This window comes from Anguilla anguilla, chromosome 1 (assembly GCF_013347855.1).
Source record: "Anguilla anguilla isolate fAngAng1 chromosome 1, fAngAng1.pri, whole genome shotgun sequence".
NCBI classification, from domain to species: domain Eukaryota; kingdom Metazoa; phylum Chordata; class Actinopteri; order Anguilliformes; family Anguillidae; genus Anguilla; species Anguilla anguilla.
The window spans coordinates 70,653,312-70,676,358 of NC_049201.1; the positions used below are offsets into that span (position 1 = coordinate 70,653,312).

Here is a 23,047-nt window from a genome sequence, read left to right on the forward strand (position 1 = left end):
GGGAGAAGGGGAAGCAGGGGGCGAGGGGAGCAGAGTGCGTGCACACACTTAGAAAGAGTAAGGTGATTCCTATCCGTGAACCACTTCAAACAGGAAGCTCGTTTTTTTTTTTTTCTGGGGTGGCAGCGAGGGGAGGGGGTGAAGCTGCTGGGTGCGAAGAGCATCCTCACAGTCTGCTCCCTCACACATTCTGAACCCCTACACCATTTCTGTTTTCTACCCCTCTCAGTGTCAGGCAGTTTATTCTGTCCTTTGATACCAACACAGCAATACACGTTATCTTAATATCACTGTTAATTTGTACCATTACAAATGAAAAAATTAACAGAAATTTCAGCTGAACACAGAAAACTAATAGGTGTTTGATGGCACAACTCTTGGCTTTGTGTAGTCGGAGTGTGTAAAATGGAGTTTTTTTTTTTTCTGAGTACATGTGTCAGCCTACATGCTCGTCTGTGCACTTCCTGCAGGCTGTTATCATGCAATCACAGGAACAGAAGATGAGGCATTGCTTAGTGACTGGATTGGGCGTAAGCATAATATAACCATGCCTACTCGGAGTGTTTGCGCTGGTGCCCATCGGTGTAGCCGATCCCGACCAACACTGGTCTCCTTCATTGCAATCAATTTGGCTTGCAAATAGTGTCTCATCACTTTAATCACAATGAGATAGAAAGCAGAAGTGCAGCGATAGTGCTAACAGCAGTACAGTACATTTCAACTGGCACAGCAAACACGTACATTTATTTGAATATAAATACCGTTTTTGTCAGCAACACGCTCACTGTGCATTCGCCCACCCTTACAGCCTACTAGCGCGAGCTTCATCCCAGGAATTCAACCTGCGATCAATATTATGGACCCCCTCCTTTCCTCATCGCAGCGACAGACATCAGCATTAGCCTATCGCGCCATGTCCGACCCCCAACCCCACCGGTTGTCCCTGGACCGCCAGAGCCAATCCGCGGCGTGGCGTAAGTAGGGCAAGCCGCTTCCTGGTTCGCAGTATAAGGAGGAGCTGGGAGTTGGAGTGGGCCAGAGACGACGGGGGGGAGGTATAGTGAGCGAGCTGGCGGTCTATGGAGAATCGAAAGAGGGACCAAGAAACGGCGACAGTGAGAGACACACAGGCCCCCCCGGTGACACCCGCGTAAAACGGCATAAGAGTGAGAGAAAAAGACACTGGACAGAGACGGGAGGGAGGTATTTTCGGAGGAGTGACAAGAGGGGGCAGACAGGGTGGTACACTAGAGTCTGATTCCAGGAAGTATAAGCCGGTCAGGTGGGACAAGACAAGACAACACAGGTGAACCGCTCTGACAAACCGGCGCACAGGTAACCGACTCTCCATCTCCGTCTACCTGCTTTCGAGGTGCTGTGTAGCAATATTGGAAATGGGTTTTCTGTCGGTCTTTTCCCATATTTTATAGCTGCCACCCCCACCACCACCACTACCCCCCTCCCCATACACACACACACACTCACTCCTTACCGGGGTCACGGGAGGACTAGCCCACGTCACGGGTGTTCGGTAACTCCCGTCTGACGTGTAGACAGTCATTTCTTCCTATCTTGCGAGCCGACTGTTTATCAGAGTATACATTCAGTTACATGTCAATGCATATATGCATAACCAAACTTTTAGATAGAAAAATAGCAGATCTACACTATTTTACCTGTGTGGTCGGCGGACAGGTGAGGCAGATCGTGTGGACTAGGCTACTGTATTACTTGTCCTGTCTGCTAATTATAGCATTGAAAACCGGCTGACACCCAAAACCAAAATTGCCAACACGCACATCACCAGCGTAATGTTGAAGTAGACTACGATTTCTCATTATTATTTACAACAGTAAACAGGCTATTTCTGATGTTTCTCCCTGGTTCACAGCTAATGCCTTGAACTCATTCATAGTTTTCAACATAAATATTTATTTTGGTTGACTTGGTTACCTGTCTCACATTTCTTATGTTTACTTTGAAAAGAGACATAAATGGAGACAGTGTTACTTCCTCGGAGTAAAATTATGCTTACTCGCCTGCAGTTGTCTTGACGGACCGGCTGGACTTGTTATACTCGCTTGCAGCTCATCCGTGTACCTCTTTTAATGTCGCTACAATCGACAAAACTCGTGTGTCTGTGTAGTTCATAGTTAATACGGTTTCCTGCAAATATTATTAAAACAGCAGACTGGATTTTGTTGTGTGCTTGCGTGTAGTCAAGGCTACTCCAGGTATGCACCTCACACTGTCTAACTGCATTTGTCTGGATAGCACGAGGCTATCGAGCGCACCACACGGACACATGTAACTATAATAAATTAAAACGACTGCTTCACTGTAGTTTACGTCCGATTATTCCTAGATACATTTCTTGGAAATTCGCCGATTGTTTAGTTAATGGAAATGTATAGTTTAGTTAATCGGAATTTTATACATAAGTTGCTGGGACCACCATGCTATGCGTGGGCACAAACATAGATTGTATCATATCAGTAGTTTACGATGAATATCCGTTCATGTGTGAGGGAGCGACCTGTGTCCGTCAATTTCTTCCTCGTTAAAGTAATGATTGAACATAAAATGATTGCCAGTGCACGTATTCATTATTATCTTAAAGTTCTATCTTTTCCATACCTATAGCTTTTCCATACCTTTCCTCGTCTCCTTGTCAGGTGGCTTCCTCCCTCTCCTTTATCAGGATGTCTTAATAAGGCTACTTGTGTAATTACCTTAATTAGTTAGATTATTCTTACGGATTGCTCTTTGGCTGTGTGGTTTAAACCGACAACTTGTTCACCGTCGCACAGAAAATGTGTACAATTAAGTATAGCGGCAGTTCTTACAGATGTTATTTATAAAGTTAGGGGTGTTTTGCAAAAAAAGTTAAGTGTTTTGAAATAGAGATAGGTTCAAATAAGTTCATGGTATGGAGTGACGCAAAAAACTAAAGGGTCATGTGACTGCCCAAGAAGACTGCAGTCAGGCATTAACCAGGCGGGTCTAGTGGCCTTTGGTAATTGCACCCCTCTCTGATTTGATATGGACTGTTGGAGTGGTTTTATGACATCTGAGTTTCCTTTCGTGAAGCGTCGTTGTCTAGGTGGGCGCCACGGTGGTGTAGTGGGTATCACCGTCGCTTCACAGCAAGAAGGTCCTGGGCTTGAGCCCTGGCCTGGCCACCTGGGTGTGGAGCCTGCATGCTCTCCCTGTGTCTGCGTTGGCTTCCTTCGGTTACCCCCGCAGCTTGCTGTTGATCTGTGATACAATTTCTGTTTTGGGCTTCCTTGCAAAAAAAATGTTATATGTTTGTTTCATTTATATTTCATCTTCTGATGAATGGAATATTTTCACACCAGCAGTGCTCCTCTACTGTAGGTGCAGTCCCTGTTTTGTAATCACTTTCACATTAACATCCACATCAGCATAAATGTAATACTGCTATAATAATTTTTTTTGTTGTTGTTGTTGAAAGATGCAACCTAGTTTTTTTTTTTTTTTTTTTGCATAGTTTACTTGTGGAGAATCACTTTTGTCATTGTTAAGGTAGAATGTTTGTCCTTTAAAAGTAAATAGGCATGTTGGCAGATTTGGAAATTGCATAATTGGGTGTGTCAGTATTTTGTGGTGTGGTATGATGTGGTGTACAGTATGCTTTGTGTTTGGAGCGGGCATGGTTTAGATCTAGATCTTCTCATGATCATGACATTTGCCTATAATGGCATGTTGAAGGCATAGTGTCTTGATTTATACACATAGTTTATTTAATAATCTCTACAAAATATATTGGGTGAAATGAAATTTACATATTAAAAAAGTTGCTTCAGTTCATCAAATGCTTGAATGTGAAATATAAATAGTTGTACTACAAAAATAATTGTATAATCTTATAATTTTGTAAATGTGTAGCTTTGAAGACATCTCATCTGATGAAAGAAATTGTTGATATTAAGAGTATTTTTATGGGAAAAATATTGCAGAATTGTGGTTAACTGGTGATGGTAAATGGTTTAGTTATTAATCTGTTCCTGTCAAAATCCCCAGCAATGCTGTTGTATAGTGAGCAAGCGGTTTCATCTAAATACGTTCAATAAATATCCAAGAGTGACAATTGATACAGTGCAACCTGTATGATACTACTGTATAGTATCTGTGTGTATGTATGTATACTGTATGGTGCCAAGGCAATTAATAATAACATCATCATCATCAACAACAATCGAAATAATAATAATAATAATAATAATAATAATACTGACTGCAAACTAATTTCATGAACACAAATAGACACAAGACTCACCATCTAAGAACAGGACTTCTCAACCGTGAACCCAGAGGGTCACATTATTTGCGGGTTTTCATTTCACCCAGGCCATTAACAGACTAGTTTGACTTAACTAGTCTTGGTTTAAACAGTTTAGCCTCCCTCACTGTTAGTGGGTTAAGAAGAGCCAGATAACAAGCTGCACTGCAGTCTGTCAGGCCCCTGTTTGAGGAGGGCAGTGACATGGGCCCAATAGGCAATAATGACACAACTGATGGTAGGAAAACAATGGCACAGAAGTGAAATTCCAGTCTGAGTGGACTTTTCCACCCAACATTATACTACTGCTCACCCTTATGATGAGCTAAAAGAGAATGAGGCTATATATAAAAAGAAAGAAAAAAAAACAGGAAGTGCATTTTTACTTTTTGGAGGCTGTGTACTAATAAAATTAAAAACAGGATCAAAATGAGAGAGTATATATGAGAGTCTGTATATTCAGTAAATTGTATGCATGGATTTTTTATCGAGGGGTAAAGGATACAAGCTGAAATATATTTGTTTCAAAGCATGGAAAAGTAATTCTTCTGATGAGTTTCCATTTATAGTCCTGTAAATACCCCAAACCTGAATAAAATTCCAAACGTGTTATCGCTAGTCTAACTCGCTAGTCAAATTGCTAGTCAAATACTCTAATCCAAATATTTGTCATTATAACAATTCACTGTGGAACTCTAGTACTGATAAATATTCTGTTATTGTGTGGGTCATGTGTCAAAGCCCGGGGAGGGTTTCCAGTCTTGAGGTAGGACATTTTTTTAATGCTGCATCAGTTTGAATATGATTTAATCTGCTAACAGGAAATACAGGCCGGTTGAACAGAGATCGCTGGCGGGGGGTTGTGCGTGTTTGTGTGGGAAGGTGCGGGCGCCTGTGCCAGTTTGCTGGGATGTGTGTTGGGATGGATGAAGGGTGTTTGCACGGCAGTGCTGCATCTTCGCTGCCAGACTGGTTTGCTGTTGCTGCGCAGAGCCTGCCTCCGCCAGGCAGTGGGAGAAAATGGCGTACCGCAGAGCGGTAAATGGTGAAGCAGGAGCCCGATCTGTCCGGCCTGCTCTTGCGTTGGGCTGCTTTTAAGGAGCTACTCCCGTTGCTGTGGATAATCGCATCTGCTCCCTCCCCTTGCTTATTGTCTATGACGCTTCTGTTTGCTGGTGAAAGGAAGTGGTCTTTAACTCTCGTTCCTCCTCCTGTCCTCACAGACCCTCTCTTCCCCTTATAACATCCTGTCCACACTTTAAAAATAAATCAACGTGTCGAATGAACATTGACCATATAACCGTGTATGCATGTATGAAAGGCTAATGGGGCATGCAGAGTTAACGGGTGGGGTATGAAGAACGGTGTCATGTGGACTGCTTGTACATCGTCCTTTGGCGGCAGATAAATCGCCTGCACAGGTTTCGTGTAAAATGAAACGGTTTTGCTTTTTCGAAACGGCAATGAAAAAAGGACCCACACATTTCTAAGACTCACACATCACAATGCATTGTGAAGCGTAGTGTTGTGGCTTGAATAAAATTGGGGCACTGCAGTCTTGACTGATTCTCTGAAGGTCTTTCTTGCAGCTTGCAGACGCAGGAGGGCCAGTTGTCTGTTCTGTGACGGGAGCGGAGGCAGAGGAAGGGGGAGCAGGAGCAGGGAATCATCATCTCTTGGGTTTATGGACTGGAGGTAGGGACTGTGATTGGCGGACTGCTCGTACTGACTTATCTCGTACTTTCAGTAACGACACACTTTATCTTACGGCTACTAGCATGTTTGCCGTGGTGAGATTAGATGAGACAGGCATAAGTGTGCGTATGTGTGTGTTTGTGTGTGTGTGTGTGTGTGTGTGTGGATTGTGTGAGAGAGGCAAAGAGAGAGAGAGAGAGAGAAAGAAATACTGATCTTCTTCGTGGAAGTGTATACACTATGCTTGTGTGTCAGTTTGCCATATGGGGGTGGGCTGTCAGAGGAAGGGGAAGATTGCAGAAACACACACACACACACACGTACACACACATACACGCACACGCACGCACACACACACACACCCACATACACACACAGTTCCAGGAAGTCTCTGAATTAGGGCATGTGGACCCATGTAAATTCCCCCTGTTAGCACTTGGGGGTTTCAGTTTCAGAGAGAGAAGGAGACAGAGAGAGAGAGGGGGAGGTGGTAAAGTTCCCCCTCTGTTGCTGTATCAGCAATTCCCATTCCGAGCAGGTTTTCTGCTTTTCTCCCCCCCCCCCCAATCTGCCCGTCTGACTGTAGTACATCATTTATGTACTTTTGTTTTATGTACAGTACCTGTTGGTCAGTTGTCTTGTCAGGACACCGCCTTCATATTTGTATGCATTGCCATTAAATCCTCGAATAATTGAGGAAAATCTGGAAAAATGTATGAGCGCTCAAGGAAATTAGAAATGAAGCTTGAAGAAAGAAGTGAATCCTGGCAGTTGTTCCCCACTGAGGTACGACCATCAGAGTTTCAACATGTCCCACAACTTGCCTCCACCGCCCACCCCCCCGCCCCACCCCCCGTACGTTTGTTACATTTGAGGAAGTAAATGCCCGACACTTCTGTTTATCTCTAAACTTTCTGTCATATTGACAACTTTTTGACCACCAGCAGGCAGTCTGTGTTACTGAGGCTAATGTACTCAGTGGGCATCACAGGAAGCCTCCGTCATGTACTTCTGGTAAAGGGACACAAAGAGGAAGAGACTTCCAGTGAAGCATCTGGCCTCTGTATTTCAACTTTGTTCATTCAGTGGTTTAGAATTTTGGCCTTTAGATTAACGAATTGACGCATTGACGAAAGCAAAGGCCTATTTTATTTTTGATGACATACCATTATTTTTCTGGTCCCTCATATTAACCGTTAGGCCCCGACCTCCTGAACGCTTTTATATGCTCTCTTTCCATCATTAGCCTTTTCTCTGTCTTTTTACTTTCATGACAGACATTTTTTTAAAAATCTGTTAAAAAGCAACAGGAAGAGGAAACTGATCAGGATCAGTTGGTTTTGCAACACCATCGTGCAAAAACGTCTCTTTTTTTGGCAGAAAGGGTGCACGGCGCGAGAGAGAACTGTAGACGCTCAAAAGCTGCTGTGATGCTCATTTTGTCTCTCAAATGGGCACACCCGCGCCCACCGTGTTCTGTGGGCGTGGGAATGTGTGTGCGTGTGCGTGTGTGTGTGTGTGTATGCACATGCCTTCGCACTCTGGTTTGGGGGGGCACAGTAAAACTGCTGACCAGATAGAAACGGAATGAATAGAAAGACAGGGAGATTGGGTGTGAAACCTCACTGTCAGCCCCCCTTCTCACACAGGCCTACGCACTTACGCACAAGTATTCTGCATTGCGTGTGTTTTCACACTGTTTGGGCCCGTGAAACACCATAAAAGAAAATGTTAGTAGCTTTCATGAAAAGGTTAAACGGTTCAAAGTGGTCAAACTCTGTAAGGGACCCTTAAATCTAATTAAAATGATCACATATTTGTTTCATTGACAAAAGAACCTGAGCAAGTCATTGTATTCCTTTGAGATTTTAAAAATTATATAATATAATGTGATAATGCAGAGTGAATAAGACTGGGGTATTTTAGTTTGGCACCAGGTGAAAGGTAAACATGGAAAGACTATTTCTGTATTCTACCTTGTATTATTTTTAAAAAGGGCATGACCTTTCTTTGGGAATCTTTTCAATTAATGTCTTCTGTTGCATCAACATGTTGTTTGACACACAAAGTAAAATTTACAATTGGAAAGTTGACAAGCAGATAATTCAAGGCAGAATATGAAACTTCATAGAAAAGATATAGAATTCACACACCATTTTATAGAAAAAAAATATTCCCATTGTCAAGAGATGTCTCAGTTGCATAAAAGTTAAATAAAATGTAAAACATAAGGCATTTCTGGATTTGTTCTGTTGTTATATTGGTGTAGAACTGATTGTAAATTTAAGGCATAATGCATGGCATTAAGAACAGATATTCTAGTATATTGCACCACATCCACAGTATGAACATAAATGTGCACGCTACTTCCTCATGAAGCGCATGTACCCTTCCTAACAGGTCGGATCTCCAGTATATAGGCTAGTTTGAATCTGTCCGTAAGTCTGCACGATTAATTGTAATCAATTAATTCATTTGTTTTAGGCTCCATTTTATTTGATGGTGACACGAGTCTCGTCCAATGAAACGAGACTCTGCTGTTACCACATTGTATGACTTGTGAGGCCATGTTCTATGAACACACACCTGCACCACTGACACAATTTCCTGCCTCTATCTTACTCTTTCTCTTCCTCTCCCCTCTATCTCTAACTTCCTCCATCTCCCCCTCCATTGCACCCTGTGCCGCAGATTTCTGGAGGTTAGACATGATTTTCCTCTCAGATTAAACCCTCTCTCTGTTCCCTTGTTTCTCTCTATCACTCTATCTCCCACCCACCATTCACTCACACACTCCTCTCCCACTCTCACCCTTTCATGTGCGCACGTTTTCGAAGAATAGGGCTCTTTTAAAAAAAAAAAAAAAGTGCCTTATCGTATTTCTGCTGTCACCTCCTGTCCCGTTATCAGACCCTCTTCTCCTCCTCCCATCATCTTTTTCACACTCCCCCACTTCCCCCTTTGCTTTATTTTAAAAAGTATTTAAAAACATCCAAGTACTGCTAATCACTCAAGGTAAAGTATTATTGACTGCTGTTTGCAAGCCAAATTGCCCCTCAGGGACATTAAATATTTACTCTACTCTACTCTACTCTATATCACAATTTTAACCACATTTTGCGTACTATTCGAAAACTTTTTTGAAGGCCATAAGGGGTAAGATTGTATCTTACTGTAACTGATGAAACCCTGAATGTCCGAACGTGAGATCTTTGAACTTCTAGGGAAAACATACATACTCCAGTTACAAAAGTACAGGGTGACATTCTTAGATTGTACTAAATGAAGTATAAGCGCAATCAGATTCAAACTTAAGAAATTATAACAATAATGATTTAAGCTTTAGTTCTGGTCTTCACTGAGACATCAAAGATGAGTTATTGAGGTCGCGTCTCTCTTTCTCCCTTCACTTTCATGGGGGAATTGTAAATTCATATTATAATTCAAAAAAAGAATTTCTCAATTTTTTGCAGCTTTTGTCTCTATTTAACATGCAAACGAATTGTACGAAGTCAGTTATTGACACATGGTACTGCCTAGTGTTTCTGAGATATTTAACAGAGAGACTTGTGCAGGCTGATATGATCATGTAAATGCAGTAATAAAATATTTTTTTTCAAATGCACCATGACTGTCTCTTCGTATTGCAAATGTGTGCACCCTGAATGTCTGTCATCGTGTATTTTTTTCAGTTAACCACTTAATGAATTTCTCCAAATGAAAATATATTCTCATGCTTGCACTATACTGAGTTAAAATACATTATTTTGGAGATACAAACACCCTTTGCAAAACCACCACGGTATTCATACGAGCTGCTCATATCGAAGCGTGGGCCTGGAGACCTACTCATAACCATCCGTTTGGTATGTGAGGAAAGAGGCCACCTCTGCCTCCAATCATTTGAGAGTTCTTCCAATTATCAGATGCTGCAATTTTATTGTGTTATCTTGGTACAGTGGATGAAACTGGTGAAAACGAACCAAAAACAAAAAAAAAAAAACGCACAGAAAAAAGCCACTTAATTTCTAAAGACCAGTGCAAAATGCAGAATGTTGCAAGGAGATATTAGGATAGGACAAGCCTTCTAGCTGGTGGTCCGAAGCCCTGCTCAGGGAGGCCCACGTCTGGTGCTCATGTGTGGTGGAACGTGGGCAGGGATTGCTCTGCCTGCCTCCTTTGTTATTGTCTCTTTGTCGCACCCACCCCGTCACAAAACAAGGAAAGTCTTTCTCCAAACCCCGAAGTGTTCTGAGAGAATGAGGAGCACAGCAGGGAGAGCGACAGGGCCGCGCGAGCGACGAAGGGTACGAACGGCAAAAGCTGCCTCATCATTATTTCCACGAGCTGCGTTTAGGTCCTGTTGCTCTGTGTGGCGCAGGTAGTTGTTTTCATTGCGCTGAATAGCTGTGTTGTCGGAAATTAATAGTGCACCTTGTCTTGCTGGTGCAACGTGGGCTTGCACACAAGGTTTATCTGTGTTATCTTGCATGCTTGTGCAAGTGTTGCCTTTTAAATTCAGGATTTGTCATATGGTTGTTGAAGATGTGGTGGAGTTTTGCATATCCCAAATACTGGTGTTAAAATAGTGCAGGGTAGAGTCATTTCTGACCTGTAGTTTTCTGTATATGGTGTGCTTGTGTGTGCATATTGTGAGTGTGTGTTTGTGATTAGCTTTCTGTACATATTACTGTACATATATCTGAGAACTCAAACTCCTTTTTTCCTTTTCATTTAGTACCCACATACATGAACTAAATTTTAGTGCAGTTGATATCACACAATGTAGACTTTCTTACAATGGAATTATATATATATATATAGTTTAGGTTATCAGTCAAATTTTAGTATGCATTTCTACTTGTAGTGCTGCAGTTCACTATTTTTAATTTTGGTACTAAATGTAAATACGATGAACAGAAGAGTTTGACTTAAGCTATTGACTCATTTATTTAAAAACCTTGAAACATATTGAGCTGTGCTGTGCTGCCATACTTTCAGCATAACTAATTTTCTTATTGTGTTAAAAATTGGCAATGCCAATGTAAAAGGATGGTTACAATTCAGAGATATTTTATTTTATTGCGTGACAGCTTTTAGTATATTTGAGAAATGTTCATAGTAAAATATATTAATTAATTTAATTTAGTTAATTCAGCTCTTATATTAGTCCAAAAGGATTTAATCTACTCAATCAAAGTTTATTAAGCATGGATTATTTTGATTATTTTGTGTTTGTGTGTGTGCGTGTGTGTGTGTATATGTGTGTGTTTGTGTTTGTTTGTGTATATTTCTATACTATTAGACTAAGTTAACCTTCAGAGAAAATCATTAGACACTAAAGTTTATATATTCGTCACTCCCTGTGATGGTGAACTGGCTTCCTTCCGTTGAAAAATAACGGCCTTTTTTTCCACATTTCCATTCACCTGATATGATTGTGCCTGTGAGGGAGAACCTGCTGGACCTGACAGGAAAGACAACGGAAAATTATCACTTAACGCTTAAACCCCCCTCCCCCTTTGTGGCAACGCGGTGACGTTCTTTCTTCGTAATTGCGTTTAAAGTTTCTGTGACAGAGACTTGTGATAAAACGGTGAGGGAAGGAGAGGCCGAAGCTGGAGCTGGAAGTTCAGGGCTTCAGTTATAAAAAAAAAAACGATGTTTCTCGACGGCGAAGCGTGCTTCACCCGAGCTTCTGGGGTTTAAGTGTTCAGGCAGCGTGGCTGTAGCAAAGAGAAAGTGAGGGATGAGGAAACCATATTGACGGCGAGGGGCGAGCGACTCAACTGTTGAAAGAAAGTGGGTGTCGAGAATCCGTTTTGAGAGATAGAGAGAGAACTGCTGGGGGAACAAAGAGGTGCAATCTACAAACCCACAACAATTCAGAAAAAGGAGGCTTGTTAGTTTTAATGCATTTATATGCGATAATATGTTTACTAAAAAAGAAAAACAAAGATATAGAATTTCAAAAAATACTTACATTTTTATTTTGTTCACATAATAGACACAAGAAAACAATCCATTTGGGTGTCACTACATAACATTACAGGCATTTAGCAAACGCTATTATCCAGCGTGACTTACACAACTTTTTCGACATAGCATTTACATTGCATCCGTTTATATAGCTGCATTGCAGGTTAAGTACCTTGCTCGTAGCTACAACGGCAGTGTCCTACCTGGGAATCAAACCTATGACCTTTAGGTTACAAGACCAACTCCTTACCCATTATACTACACTGCCACCCCAAACATAAAAACGCTTCAAAATATTGGGCTCTGTCCTGCCCTGTTTGGTTCATTTTTTAGAACAAATCACACGTACCGGTTGGTTATATGTTTCATTGGTGATTTTTTTGGAATGTAAATATAATATATGTAATCAGGATAAGTAAAATTGGCATATTTTTGTCCTTCCAAAAGCACACATTTTGAAAGGCCAAATGGAAAGTAAACCCTTACACTGTTCCTTGAGATGTTCTGTTGCTGGCTTGTGCTCTTTCACAGGATCAAAACTGAGGGACGTTTTTACTCAAATTATCCCCTAGCAGATCTGTCGCCAATTTCTGTGAATGATTGCCGGTGAGACAAAAGATATCAGTGAGAACGTTGGACCTGGATGGCCAGGTTTGTGTGTCCTCATGCTGGCTGAAGATTGCTATACCTTTTGGATTTCTTATGGTTTTGCAGTTTTTGGTATGAGATAGAGAGAGATAGAAAGAAAGAGAGAGCAGCTTTGGAAACAGAGCTGTCACAAAAATAAAACTGATCGGAGACCGAGTGACTAAGAGAAATCGAGAAAAGACAAGATCCAGAGAGGGAACAAGAACATGGGGGGTGCAGAATGAGTGGGTGTTTACCGACAAACCCTTACTGTTCCTGTCTTCTGCTTATTTAACTGATATTCCCCTCAACGTGCATGTGCGTACTGTATATGCATGTGCATGCCTATGTGGTGCATGTGTATGTATACCGTGTGTGTGTGTGTGTTTGCACATGTGCACGTATGTATGCATGTATGCATATTTGCATATTTGCATGTGTGTGTGTCTACACGGACATCAAGTGTGTGTTCCAGAATGTAGGAGTGTGTGCACTGGGGATGTGCTGCTGTCAATGTGCATATGAGCGCATTTGAAACTTTAAGTCAGTTTGAGAATATCACAGTATTCCCCCGATGGACGAAATGGTTTACAAATCAAATATATTCCCTTGTTTAGCCGTTTTCCATGAAGCGATTGTCTGTGGCAGTAAATCTGTGAACAACTTGGCTCATGGCTTTCTTCTTTTGCAATGTGTGATTCACAGTGTTGACATATAGACATCTCTCATTTTCTATTTGTCAGTCTTGGAAGAGATGTGTCACGGAGTTGATTGGCTAAGTTGTAAAGAATCGGTCCTGTCTTTCCAAAACTATGCAGCAGAAAAAAAAAACATGCTGAAAACAAAAACAAAAAAACAAAAATCACTTAAGTCAGGATTTTTCTTGTATGTACCGGAAATGAAACAAAACGTACTACTCCCTCTTGCTGTCCCTCTGTCTTTGTTGTTTTTTTAAATCTAACTCTTACCTGCACAATGTCATCCAGTGACTCCGTTATCTTGATAGAAAATTTAACTATATTTAAATATACATTCTCTCAAATGACACAGGCATGCTCCAAATAAAATGGAATCTGCATAATAATTAGCCTTTAACTTCCCCTTTTTATATCCACATTCAAAACATAACCCTTCACTTGTTTCCCATATGAATGGCAATCTGCTTAAATATAAACCAGTGACTGATATTAATTCCTATTCGACAGCATTTTCTTTTTATTAACTATGTGCATTGACCTGAGATTGCAAAAGCATTGTGAACTATTTAAATTGCTGGTTGCCCCCGGAATTCTGAATGGAATATTTTAGCTGAAAGATTATTGTTTATCAAACAACATTTTGGTGAAAGTGAATTGCAACTTGAATCCTGCTAATTGCCAAAAACAAGCCTGGTTTTGATAATGATGCTCTTTTATGTCTAAAGACTAGTTCCATCCCAGTCTGATTCAATCTGCCCCTTACAGTTGATTCAATCTATACAGATGTCACAAGTACACAATTTCATGTTTGCGGACCAGGCATGATTGAAGGTTCTCACCGTCCTGCTGTGTTTCGTACTGAACACACACTTATGTTTGATATTTAAAGTTAACAGAGAAACAAACTGTCAACGCAAATAGGGTACGCTCTAGCATACATACATACTGGCACGCACATACAGACATACACGTGTGACGGGGACTTTTCCCATTTAACCTCTCTTGGTTTGTCCCTGTACGATGAGCACTTGCGCTGTGGGGAACATGACCTTTTCTGAAGAGCTATCTTTGTCTTCGTCTGATTTATTTTCCAGCATGCTGCTCATTCGCTCGAAGGCGTGGGAGACACCTTGGCTAAATCTCCACAACTTCTGAACCTCTGCTGACATGTTTGTGTCAGCACACATCAGTTCCAATGACCTTGTCTTTTGGAAATGCTGTGTTATAAAACCTTTTTTTCAGTTTTGCTGTAATTCCTAGCGTTTCTGTTACTACTACTCTTACTATATTGTTATTACTGCTGTGATTGTAATAACAATAGTTTGGTTTTGTTACAATGCCTGTAGTGTTACAATGATAGTAGCCACGGGTTTCATGTTTATATATTTTTTATTTTACTGTGTATCATCTGTCAACTGAATAATTTAGCATGTTTTGTTACAATATTTATGTTTGTTCAGAACTCATAACTCATCATAATGTGATTCTTAGAAAATGTATTTCAAGGTGCTTTAAGGAAAAAAATGTGTGGCCAAATGAATCAGACGTAAAAGGTATTATTACGTGGTGTTCTGCGCTACAGCTATATAGAAACGAGGCCTACATTTCCAGTGAACCAGAGATGAGCCACTGTAGAGCAGTAGGTGAGGGGTGATATTTTTCGTATAGGCTGCCGTTCTCTCTTCGTCGATTATTATCGGCAATGACGGAGCGGGCCCGCATATTTCGGAGAGAGGGGCGCGTGGGTGAGAGGGGGGAGGGGTCTCTCTCCATCTTGTTCTCTCCGTCTTCAAACACCCTCTTTTCAGAAAACAGGAAGAGATCGAGCGAGAAAGCGAGTGAGAGAGCGAGACAGAAGTAGGGATCCCAGAGGATACCCCTCTTTCAAACGGCAGAAACGCAGACGCGAAGGTTAAGCTGAAAAGCCGCAAAAAAAAAAACGCGTTTCAAAAAAAAAAAAAAAAAGAGAGACAAACAGAGGGGAGAAGAGAGAGAAAGGAAGAAGGGGAAGAGGAGACACAGTGAGAACGAGGGACGAAGAAAAAGAGCGAGACTGATGCTATGACACAGAAACAGACTCGAGTCTACTCCACCGTATCGCATCTGGCCATGAGGGCTGGCACGGTAGGCTCCACTTTGGCTTCAGTATCTGCCGGGATGGGGGGCGGTGGGCAGGTGCAGGGATTGGGTTGTCCCGGTTCCACACAGTTAAGCGCCTGGTTTAAATTTGTGTTCACTTGCTTGTTTAAGTTCAGTCTACTGCAGGTGCGCTGCAGGTTTGGTTTTTTGGTGGGCGAGAGACAAGCACAGGCGAACGAGGAACGAGACACAGAGATGAGAGAGAAATAATTGCCTCAATTACCTTTGTGTATGCTTTCGGTGAGAAGTCTTCAACTGGGGTCTGTGCAAATGAATGCAATATATTTAAATGTATAACTGATTGTGACCTTTAACATTGGACCTGTTTCAAGCGACTCTCATTCCTAGAGTGTGTGTGTGTAAAGGTTGGGGGGTGGAGGGGGGGGGGGGGGGGGGGGGTTGGGTGTTGTGGAGCAGGTTAGTCAGGTGAACAGAATGTGCATCTGTTGAGCTGCTCCCTCAGGCAATTCTCACCAAGCATTATGGGATAGCAAATGGGCAACTGGTTGCTGTGGCAAGGAAAGACACAGAGGAAGGTGGTGGTGATGGTGGGGGGGGGGGGGGGGGGGGGAGTCCGTTGTTAGTGGAAAATTACCCCAGGTGTGAGAGAGAGAGAGAGAGAGAGAGAGGCTGAGCTGATAGAGCGAGAGAGGCAGACAGAAAAATAAAGTGGCTGAATCACACAGCTCAATGTACTGTGCCAGTGCCAGTGACCAATTATACAGAGAGATACGCAGGACTCAATGCGCCATGTGATTCAGTTAAAAATTATACTTCAAACTACATTTTGGGAAGTCTTGTTAAAAGGCAATTTACTGGTATCATAATTTTAGTTTCATGTATCATTTCCAATGATGCATGTGAAATGGTTACTTGTGTGCAACTCACTGTGCAAAAATCGGTTGTACACGGGAAAAGGCCAAGTGCTGGAGAGTTAAAGCCTCTAACAAAAAATTATTTTCATGAGTTCAAACCATGAAAATCTGTTAACCACTCATGATTTGCTGGTTTCTATGCACCATTCATTACCCACAAGCCAGGTGAGTGCAACAGGAAATTCTTTTTAACCAGTGAAGTATTCAGCAATGGATACGACTGGGTACTAAAATACTGCTTTGTTAAACACAAAATTAACGCTGATGCTTCGTTCTGCAAAGAAGGACCAGTTCAGCACATTGACCAAGAGGTTTAATTTCACAACATGCACTGAGAATTTGTTTCATTGCATTTCACAAGTATTACAGCTTTTCAAATAGTTATTTGGGGTGAATTGATTAGTGAACGTCGATAAATGTGATGCACTGAACGCGCACACCACTGTGACCAGAATATGCGGCATAAAAAGTGAATTAAAGGAGAGTGAGTAGTCAGATGGAAGGGAAAGGGTTAATGTAGAAGGGTTAATGTGTAAGGTTTTTAGAATGTGGAAAGGTAGCAAGAAATGACATGAAGAGGTGTAGAATAATGGAATGCATAAATGATGGAGAATTAGAGAGAAGTGGACATCTTTTGGTGTTGCTGAGCACCCTTTCTTTAATTCCCTAGCCATGCTAGCAGAGTTCGGAATTACACTGATCGGAATTCATTGAGGGACAGTATGGGCAGTGTGGTGTAGGAGGCAGGGAAAGCAGAAGATGGACTGACCGGCGTTAGAATTTGTCTGACGTCATTCGGTTTAACCGCTGTGGCACCTTGCCCTTAATTGCAATTCACATCCTTAAAGTGTGATTATGTTTTCTTTACTGAGTGATTTTTCAATTATTTCACTGACCACCAATCTCACTGAATGACACTTGAGTAAAAATAAATAAATAAAAAAAGAAAGAAAGGGATAAATTCTGAAGTGTGTTATTCAAGGTTACGGCAAAGTGACATGCGAGTGGTTAGACTGAATGGCCCTCCAGCCCTGACTCAGCCACTCAGTCACCAGCTCCTCCCCACCCGTAGTGATTATAGGAAATGGAAACGAATGGAAATGAAAGCGGACAGAGAAACGATGAAGCGGTATTGAGAGCCCACGGACAAGCAAGAGCGAAGTAGGACATAGGTTGTTATGTGTCTTTCAAAGAGCCAATCTCGACAAATAATGTGGAGTTCACCTTACATTTACCATTTTGCTCCTCTATCTATTTGAAGAGGTTATTTTAAAGTTTTTTATAAAAATACGTTCTTCAGTTGGAAGCAGCTTGCAAACACCAGCTAATGGCCAGCGCAAGTCAAATTTGTAGTCGACTGCATCCTACATCCTCCTTCCTCATTTCCCCGATTATTCCATATTTGTCAGACTGAATGGTTTCAGATCTTTAGACAAAATGTAATATTACTAAATTAAAGACTAAGGGAGCCAAAGTAAATGCAAAACACTTTTTTTGAAATTATTTTATTTATGTATTGAAAAAATTTTCAAGCACACATATCACCCATTGAACCAAGTAATTTTCCCCTTATACGTAATAACTGGTTGCACCACCATTAGCAGCAATAACTGCATACAAAAGCTTCCTATAATTTGATATCAGTGTTTCACATCACTGTGGAGGAATTTCAGCCTACTCTTCTTTGCAGAACTGCTTTAACTCAGACAAATTGGTAGGTTTTTAAGCATGGTAAGATTTCAAACTGCTTGTTTCAGGTCCTGCCACAGCATCTCTATTGGGTTTAAAGTAATTTGATTAGGCCACTCTAAAACTTTAATTTAGTTTCTTTTCAGCCATTCAGATGTGGACTTGCTTTTGTGTTTTGCATCATTGTCTTGCTGCATTTACAGAGCAGAATCCGTGGTTCCTTCAATAATGACAAGTTGTCCATGTCCCAAGGCAGCAAATCATCCCCACACCATCACACTACCACCACCATGTTTGACTGTTGGTATGATGTTCTTACTGTGAAATTCTGTATTTGCATAACAGGATCTGTATTATCCAAAAAGTTCTGCTTGACTCATCTGTCCATGGAACATTATCCCAAAAGTATTGGGGATCATCCAGGTGCTTTTTTGGCAAATGTGAGACAAGCTTTGACGTTTGTCTTTATTAGCAGTGGTTTCCACCTTGCCACTCTCCCATGAATCCCATTTTTCCCCCAGTCTCTTTCTGATTGTAGAGCCATGAATACAGACCTTAGTTGAGGTTAGAAATGCCTGCAGATTTTTGGACTTCCTCGCTGCACTCTTAGAGAAATTTTGGCAGGCTGGCCATTCCTGGAAAGAATTCACCACTGCTCCAAGTATTCTCCATTTGGAGATAATTTCTCTCACTGTGGTTCAGTGGAGTCCCAGAGCCTTAGAAATGGCTGATATACGAATCAACTTTTTTTCTCATCTATTCTGGAATTTCCTTTGATCATGGCATAGTGTGCTTGTAGAACCTTTCTGGTGACGTTTACTCAGTTTCACTTTGTCTAATATTCCTTTTTGTCTGAAAGATCTGAAACCATTCTGTGTGACAAATGTGCAATAATAGAGGAAATCAGGAAGGGGGCAAATGATTTTTCACCTCTCTCTGGGACATATTGTCACACAGAATGACCCTAGGCGCTTTTGGGAAATTATAAACAGTAGAATGAATGTGGCATGAGCAAACAAGAGGCCATTTTGCCTCTCTGACTTTCACCTCAGTCCACCTATTCTTTATTTAATTTGCAGTGATCTCTCTTTCTCACCTTTTTCTCCATCCGGATTATAGTCATTTGGGGGTTGCCATGATGTGGAACACATGTGAGGAACAGTTAAGAGTGTAGGCAGCTGGACGAGAGCACTGCTCCTCCCTCTCATCCTGCTATTTTTGTTCAGCGAGATGAAGCTATAAAGCCTTCTCTCGCACACACACCCTCTGCTGCTTTCCGCTATCTCTCTGATCCTTTCATTCCACTGTGTCTCGCCAAATTCAGTCCTGCCTGAATTAGCTGGAATTACAGTGGAGAGAGCAATAAAACAGTGCTCCCCCCGACACAAAAATACACACAAACGCACACACACACACACGCACACACGCACACGTGTGGCATGCATGACTCTGTTTGGTTAGTGTGTGACTGTGTGCGTTTTGTGACAAAATGATCAATGTTATAGTGTTAGTAATATTGAAGCATTGTAATTAATTTTATTCTTCGGATTATTATCCTGCGGCACAAGTAGCCTAACCATGCTGCCCATTAAAGTGTTTCTATGTACCAAATCGTTTCTCATGTTCAGAACTTCAGAAATGTTTTTTTATTTTTTTATTTTTACTTTGCATTAAAATAATATTTACCCACATGGACTGGCCTTGCTTGTAGTATGTGTGGTGTGGTGTGTAATACCAGTCCCCGAAGAACCATTTTTATGTTGTGATGTGATATTGAAATTATAGATTGTGTGATGTCTCTTTTTTAATATTTAAATTTGGTGTGCTGCCATTTCCTTTGATTTATTCAAAGGTCGTTTTTTCCGCTATAGTAAACTTGGTGTGATTGTTCCTCTGGTCCAGCAGGTGGCGATGTCTCCAGGAGAGGACGGTCTGATCGGGATCCCCTTCCCGGAGCACAGCAGCGAGCTCCTGTCTTGCCTGAATGCCCAGCGGCGGGCGGGGCTGCTGTGTGACCTCACGCTGACCTCCCGGGGCACCCGCTACCTGACGCACCGCTCGGTCATGGCCGCCGTGAGCATCTACTTCCGCAGGCTGTTCGGGGCGGAGGAGGGGGAGGGCGGGGACTTTGGGGCCGGGAGGCGCTGCAGCGTCCAGCTGGACTGCGTGGCGCCCGACGCCCTGGACGCCCTGCTGGAGTTCGCCTACACCGCCACCCTCACCATCCGCAGCTCGGGCATGCGGGAGGTGCTGAAGGCCGCCCAGCTGCTGGGCATCCAGTGCGTGGCCGACGCCTGCCGGGACATCCTGGGTGAGAGGGACCAGGGCGAGGACCACGCCGAGGAGGCCGAGCGGGTGTCCCGCCGCAAGAAGGACAGGAGGCACGTCTCCAAGTCCAGATCGCCGCCGCACCCCCCGTCTCCGCCCCCCTCCTCCCCTCCGCCGGACCATCGCCAGCCCGTGGCACCCGCGCCCCCGCACCCCGATTACGAGGAGCACTCCCCCCTGGCGGGCCAGAACGGCGACCAGCCCGGCGACGGCAGAGTGGCGGCTCCGGCGGCCAATGGGGGCGTGCGCTGGCCCCGGGAGGAAAGCCTTTCGGCCCCTCCCCCCGAAGATGGGATTTCGGAGGAGGAGGAGGACAGGGGAGAGTACGGGGGCGGGGGGACCGCAGCCGCTCCCCTGGCCCCCGAGCGAGGGGGAGCGCTAGGCGGGGGCAGGAAGAGGAAGTCGCAGACGCCTCAGCAGTGCCCCGTGTGTCAGAAGATCATCCACGGCGCCGGCAAGCTACCCCGGCACATGAGGACCCACACGGGCGAGAAGCCCTTTCAGTGCACAGCCTGCGGCGTCCGCTTCACCCGGTGAGTGTGTGAGTGTGAGTGCGTGTGTGTACGCATGTGTATGTGCGTGTGTGTGTATGTGTGTGTTGTGTGCGTGTATGCATTTGGGTGTGTGTGTGTGTAGGTGTCTGCCACTACCTGTCCGCATCTGACTGCTTCAAGTAGTCAGTTTAAAACATGAATCATTGCTCTGCTATATTGTCTGTAGACTTATTCCTAACAAAACGTCTTCCTGTTGTGATATTTCCTCCCTCCCTCCCTCCCTCGCCCCATCTGTCTTTCTTTCCTTCCCTTAATCTGACAGGAATGACAAACTGAAGATCCACATGCGCAAGCACACGGGGGAGCGGCCGTACCCGTGCCCCGACTGCCCCGCCCGATTCCTGCATTCCTACGACCTGAAGAACCACCGCTCCCTGCACAGCGGGGCCCGCCCCTTCGAGTGCCCGCTCTGCCACAAGGCCTTCGCCCGCGAGGACCACCTGCAGCGCCACCGCAAGGGCCACAGCTGCCTGGAGCTGCGCACCCGCCGCCCGCGCAGGGGCCCGGGGCCGGGGGAGGGGGCCGCGCCGGGGCCCCACCGCCTGTCGCCGCTCGTGGACCCCGCCTCTCTGCCACACTCCTCCTCGTTCTCTCACTCGCCCCCGCGGGCCAATTCCTCAGGCCCCGTGCTGGTGTACCCGCACCACCCTGACAGCCCCTTCCACCCCATGTCTCTCCTGGCCTCCAGCAGGCTGGCCTACGCGGGGCCCCTGTGGAGAGGCCTGGGGGTGCCCGCCGGCACAGCAGGGGAGGCTGTTGGGCCCCCCTCCCCAGTCGGCCCCCCACCCACGCAAGCGAGGTGGGAGGAGGAAGCGGATGAGGAGGAGGAGGAAGAAGAGGAGGAGGAGTAAGGTAAAGGGAAGATGTGGGTGTGTGATGTGGCTCAGGTCTGAATCCGTGTTGCATATCGGTGTCGCAGATTGGTAGCTGCGTGCGTGCGTGCGTGCGTGCGTGCGTGCGTGCGTGCGTGCGTGCGTGTGTGAGTATGAGCGCATGCGTAGCGCCCATTGTAACCCACCCTGCTCTCTCAGTAAGACTGGGAGCATGACTCAGGTGACCAAACCTGCGTGACAAGCATCTCATTTTGGGGCACTTATTAAAACCAAAAAAAATAAATTTAAAACGGGTTCTCTCAATTATTTTTGTTCTTTCGCAACTCTTGTTGCTTTATTTTCAAATTTATTTTACTTCAAGTTCCAGTTTTATTATTTCATCTTTTATTTCGTTATTTTATTTTTCCTTCTGTAAATTGAATTTGCTGTACTGTAATATATATGATCTATATATATATATATATATATATATATATATATATGATGAACTGCAGAACTGAAAGTGCTTAAGTGCAGAATTATTTTGTTTAGATGTTAAGGTACTGTACATACAGTTATGGAGGTGTTGGTGTGGGGTCCATTTTGTTCACTATGCAATCTTAAAAGAGTGGAGAATAAATTGTAAAATAAAGGGAGGGCAGGGGTGCAAATCCAGTGAAGGGAAAATAGTTTAGAAACATATTTAAACACAGTATGCTTTTTTTGTGGTACAGCTATTGGGCGCCTTTATACGGTTGCTGAAGCCCTGGAGCCTTCTGCTTGGGTTGAATGGTGCTGTGTGTTGACAGCTCGTATACATCAGATTAAGGTCAGGTTAGGCATTCTGGTTATACCAGCAGTAACCAACCCTGTTCTTGGAGATCTACTGTCTCTGTATGTTTTCACTCCAACCCTAACAATGCCACATCTCATTTAACAGCTCTAGATCTCATTGAGCTGCTATTTAGTAGTATCGGGTGTGCTAAGTTTGGGCTGAAAGGAAAACCTTCAGGAAGGTAGATCTCCAGGAACAGGATTGGTTACCATGGGGTTATACAATGGGCTTCTGCCAGGTATATTTTTCTACCATATATTTCTGCCACCTTGTGACAGATAAGTAGAACTGCCTCTGATCGGTCCAAAATTAATTTTCTGCCTCATCCTTCTTTATTTTGTTGCAGATGGTACCATCTCTGCATTAAAACATAAGTATGCAAGGTTTTTCTGTCCCTCAACCACTTAGATCATTTGTAGCGAATAGCGAAGTCACCCTTTGTGGTGTCAGAAGTAGTTTCTACATTTCCATCCTTTGATGGGCACGTACCAAAGATCAGAGTTCAGAGCGAAT

At 43.4% G+C, this 23,047-nt stretch overlaps 1 protein-coding gene and 1 long non-coding RNA gene across 11 annotated transcripts; one reads left to right on the plus strand and one right to left on the minus strand.

The window, feature by feature from the left end:
* Window positions 1-640: 640 nt before the first annotated feature.
* Window positions 641-2,996, minus strand: LOC118208554. 3 transcript variants are annotated; one of them, XR_004761584.1, is made up of 3 exons: window positions 2,638-2,996; window positions 1,493-1,583; window positions 641-1,077 (listed from the first exon to the last, which is right to left on the minus strand). It is a non-coding gene; the product is annotated as an uncharacterized LOC118208554 (long non-coding RNA). The 3 variants fall into 3 exon arrangements; XR_004761582.1 differs by having other exon boundaries at window positions 2,655-2,989; XR_004761583.1 differs by lacking the exon at window positions 2,638-2,996 and adding an exon at window positions 1,677-1,744.
* On the plus strand, window positions 1,073-22,057 carry zbtb7b (zinc finger and BTB domain containing 7B). 8 transcript variants are annotated; one of them, XM_035383075.1, is made up of 4 exons: window positions 1,073-1,335; window positions 5,880-5,998; window positions 19,908-20,866; window positions 21,150-22,057. In XM_035383075.1, the coding sequence occupies exons 3-4, from the start codon at window positions 19,917-19,919 to the stop codon at window positions 21,736-21,738; spliced, it is 1,539 nt and encodes a 512-aa protein (XP_035238966.1). In that variant the 5' UTR covers window positions 1,073-1,335; window positions 5,880-5,998; window positions 19,908-19,916; the 3' UTR covers window positions 21,739-22,057. The 8 variants fall into 8 exon arrangements, with proteins under 8 accessions (XP_035238966.1, XP_035238950.1, XP_035238959.1 ...); XM_035383059.1 differs by having other exon boundaries at window positions 5,893-5,998; XM_035383068.1 differs by having other exon boundaries at window positions 5,893-5,998; window positions 19,911-20,866.
* Window positions 22,058-23,047: the final 990 nt, after the last annotated feature.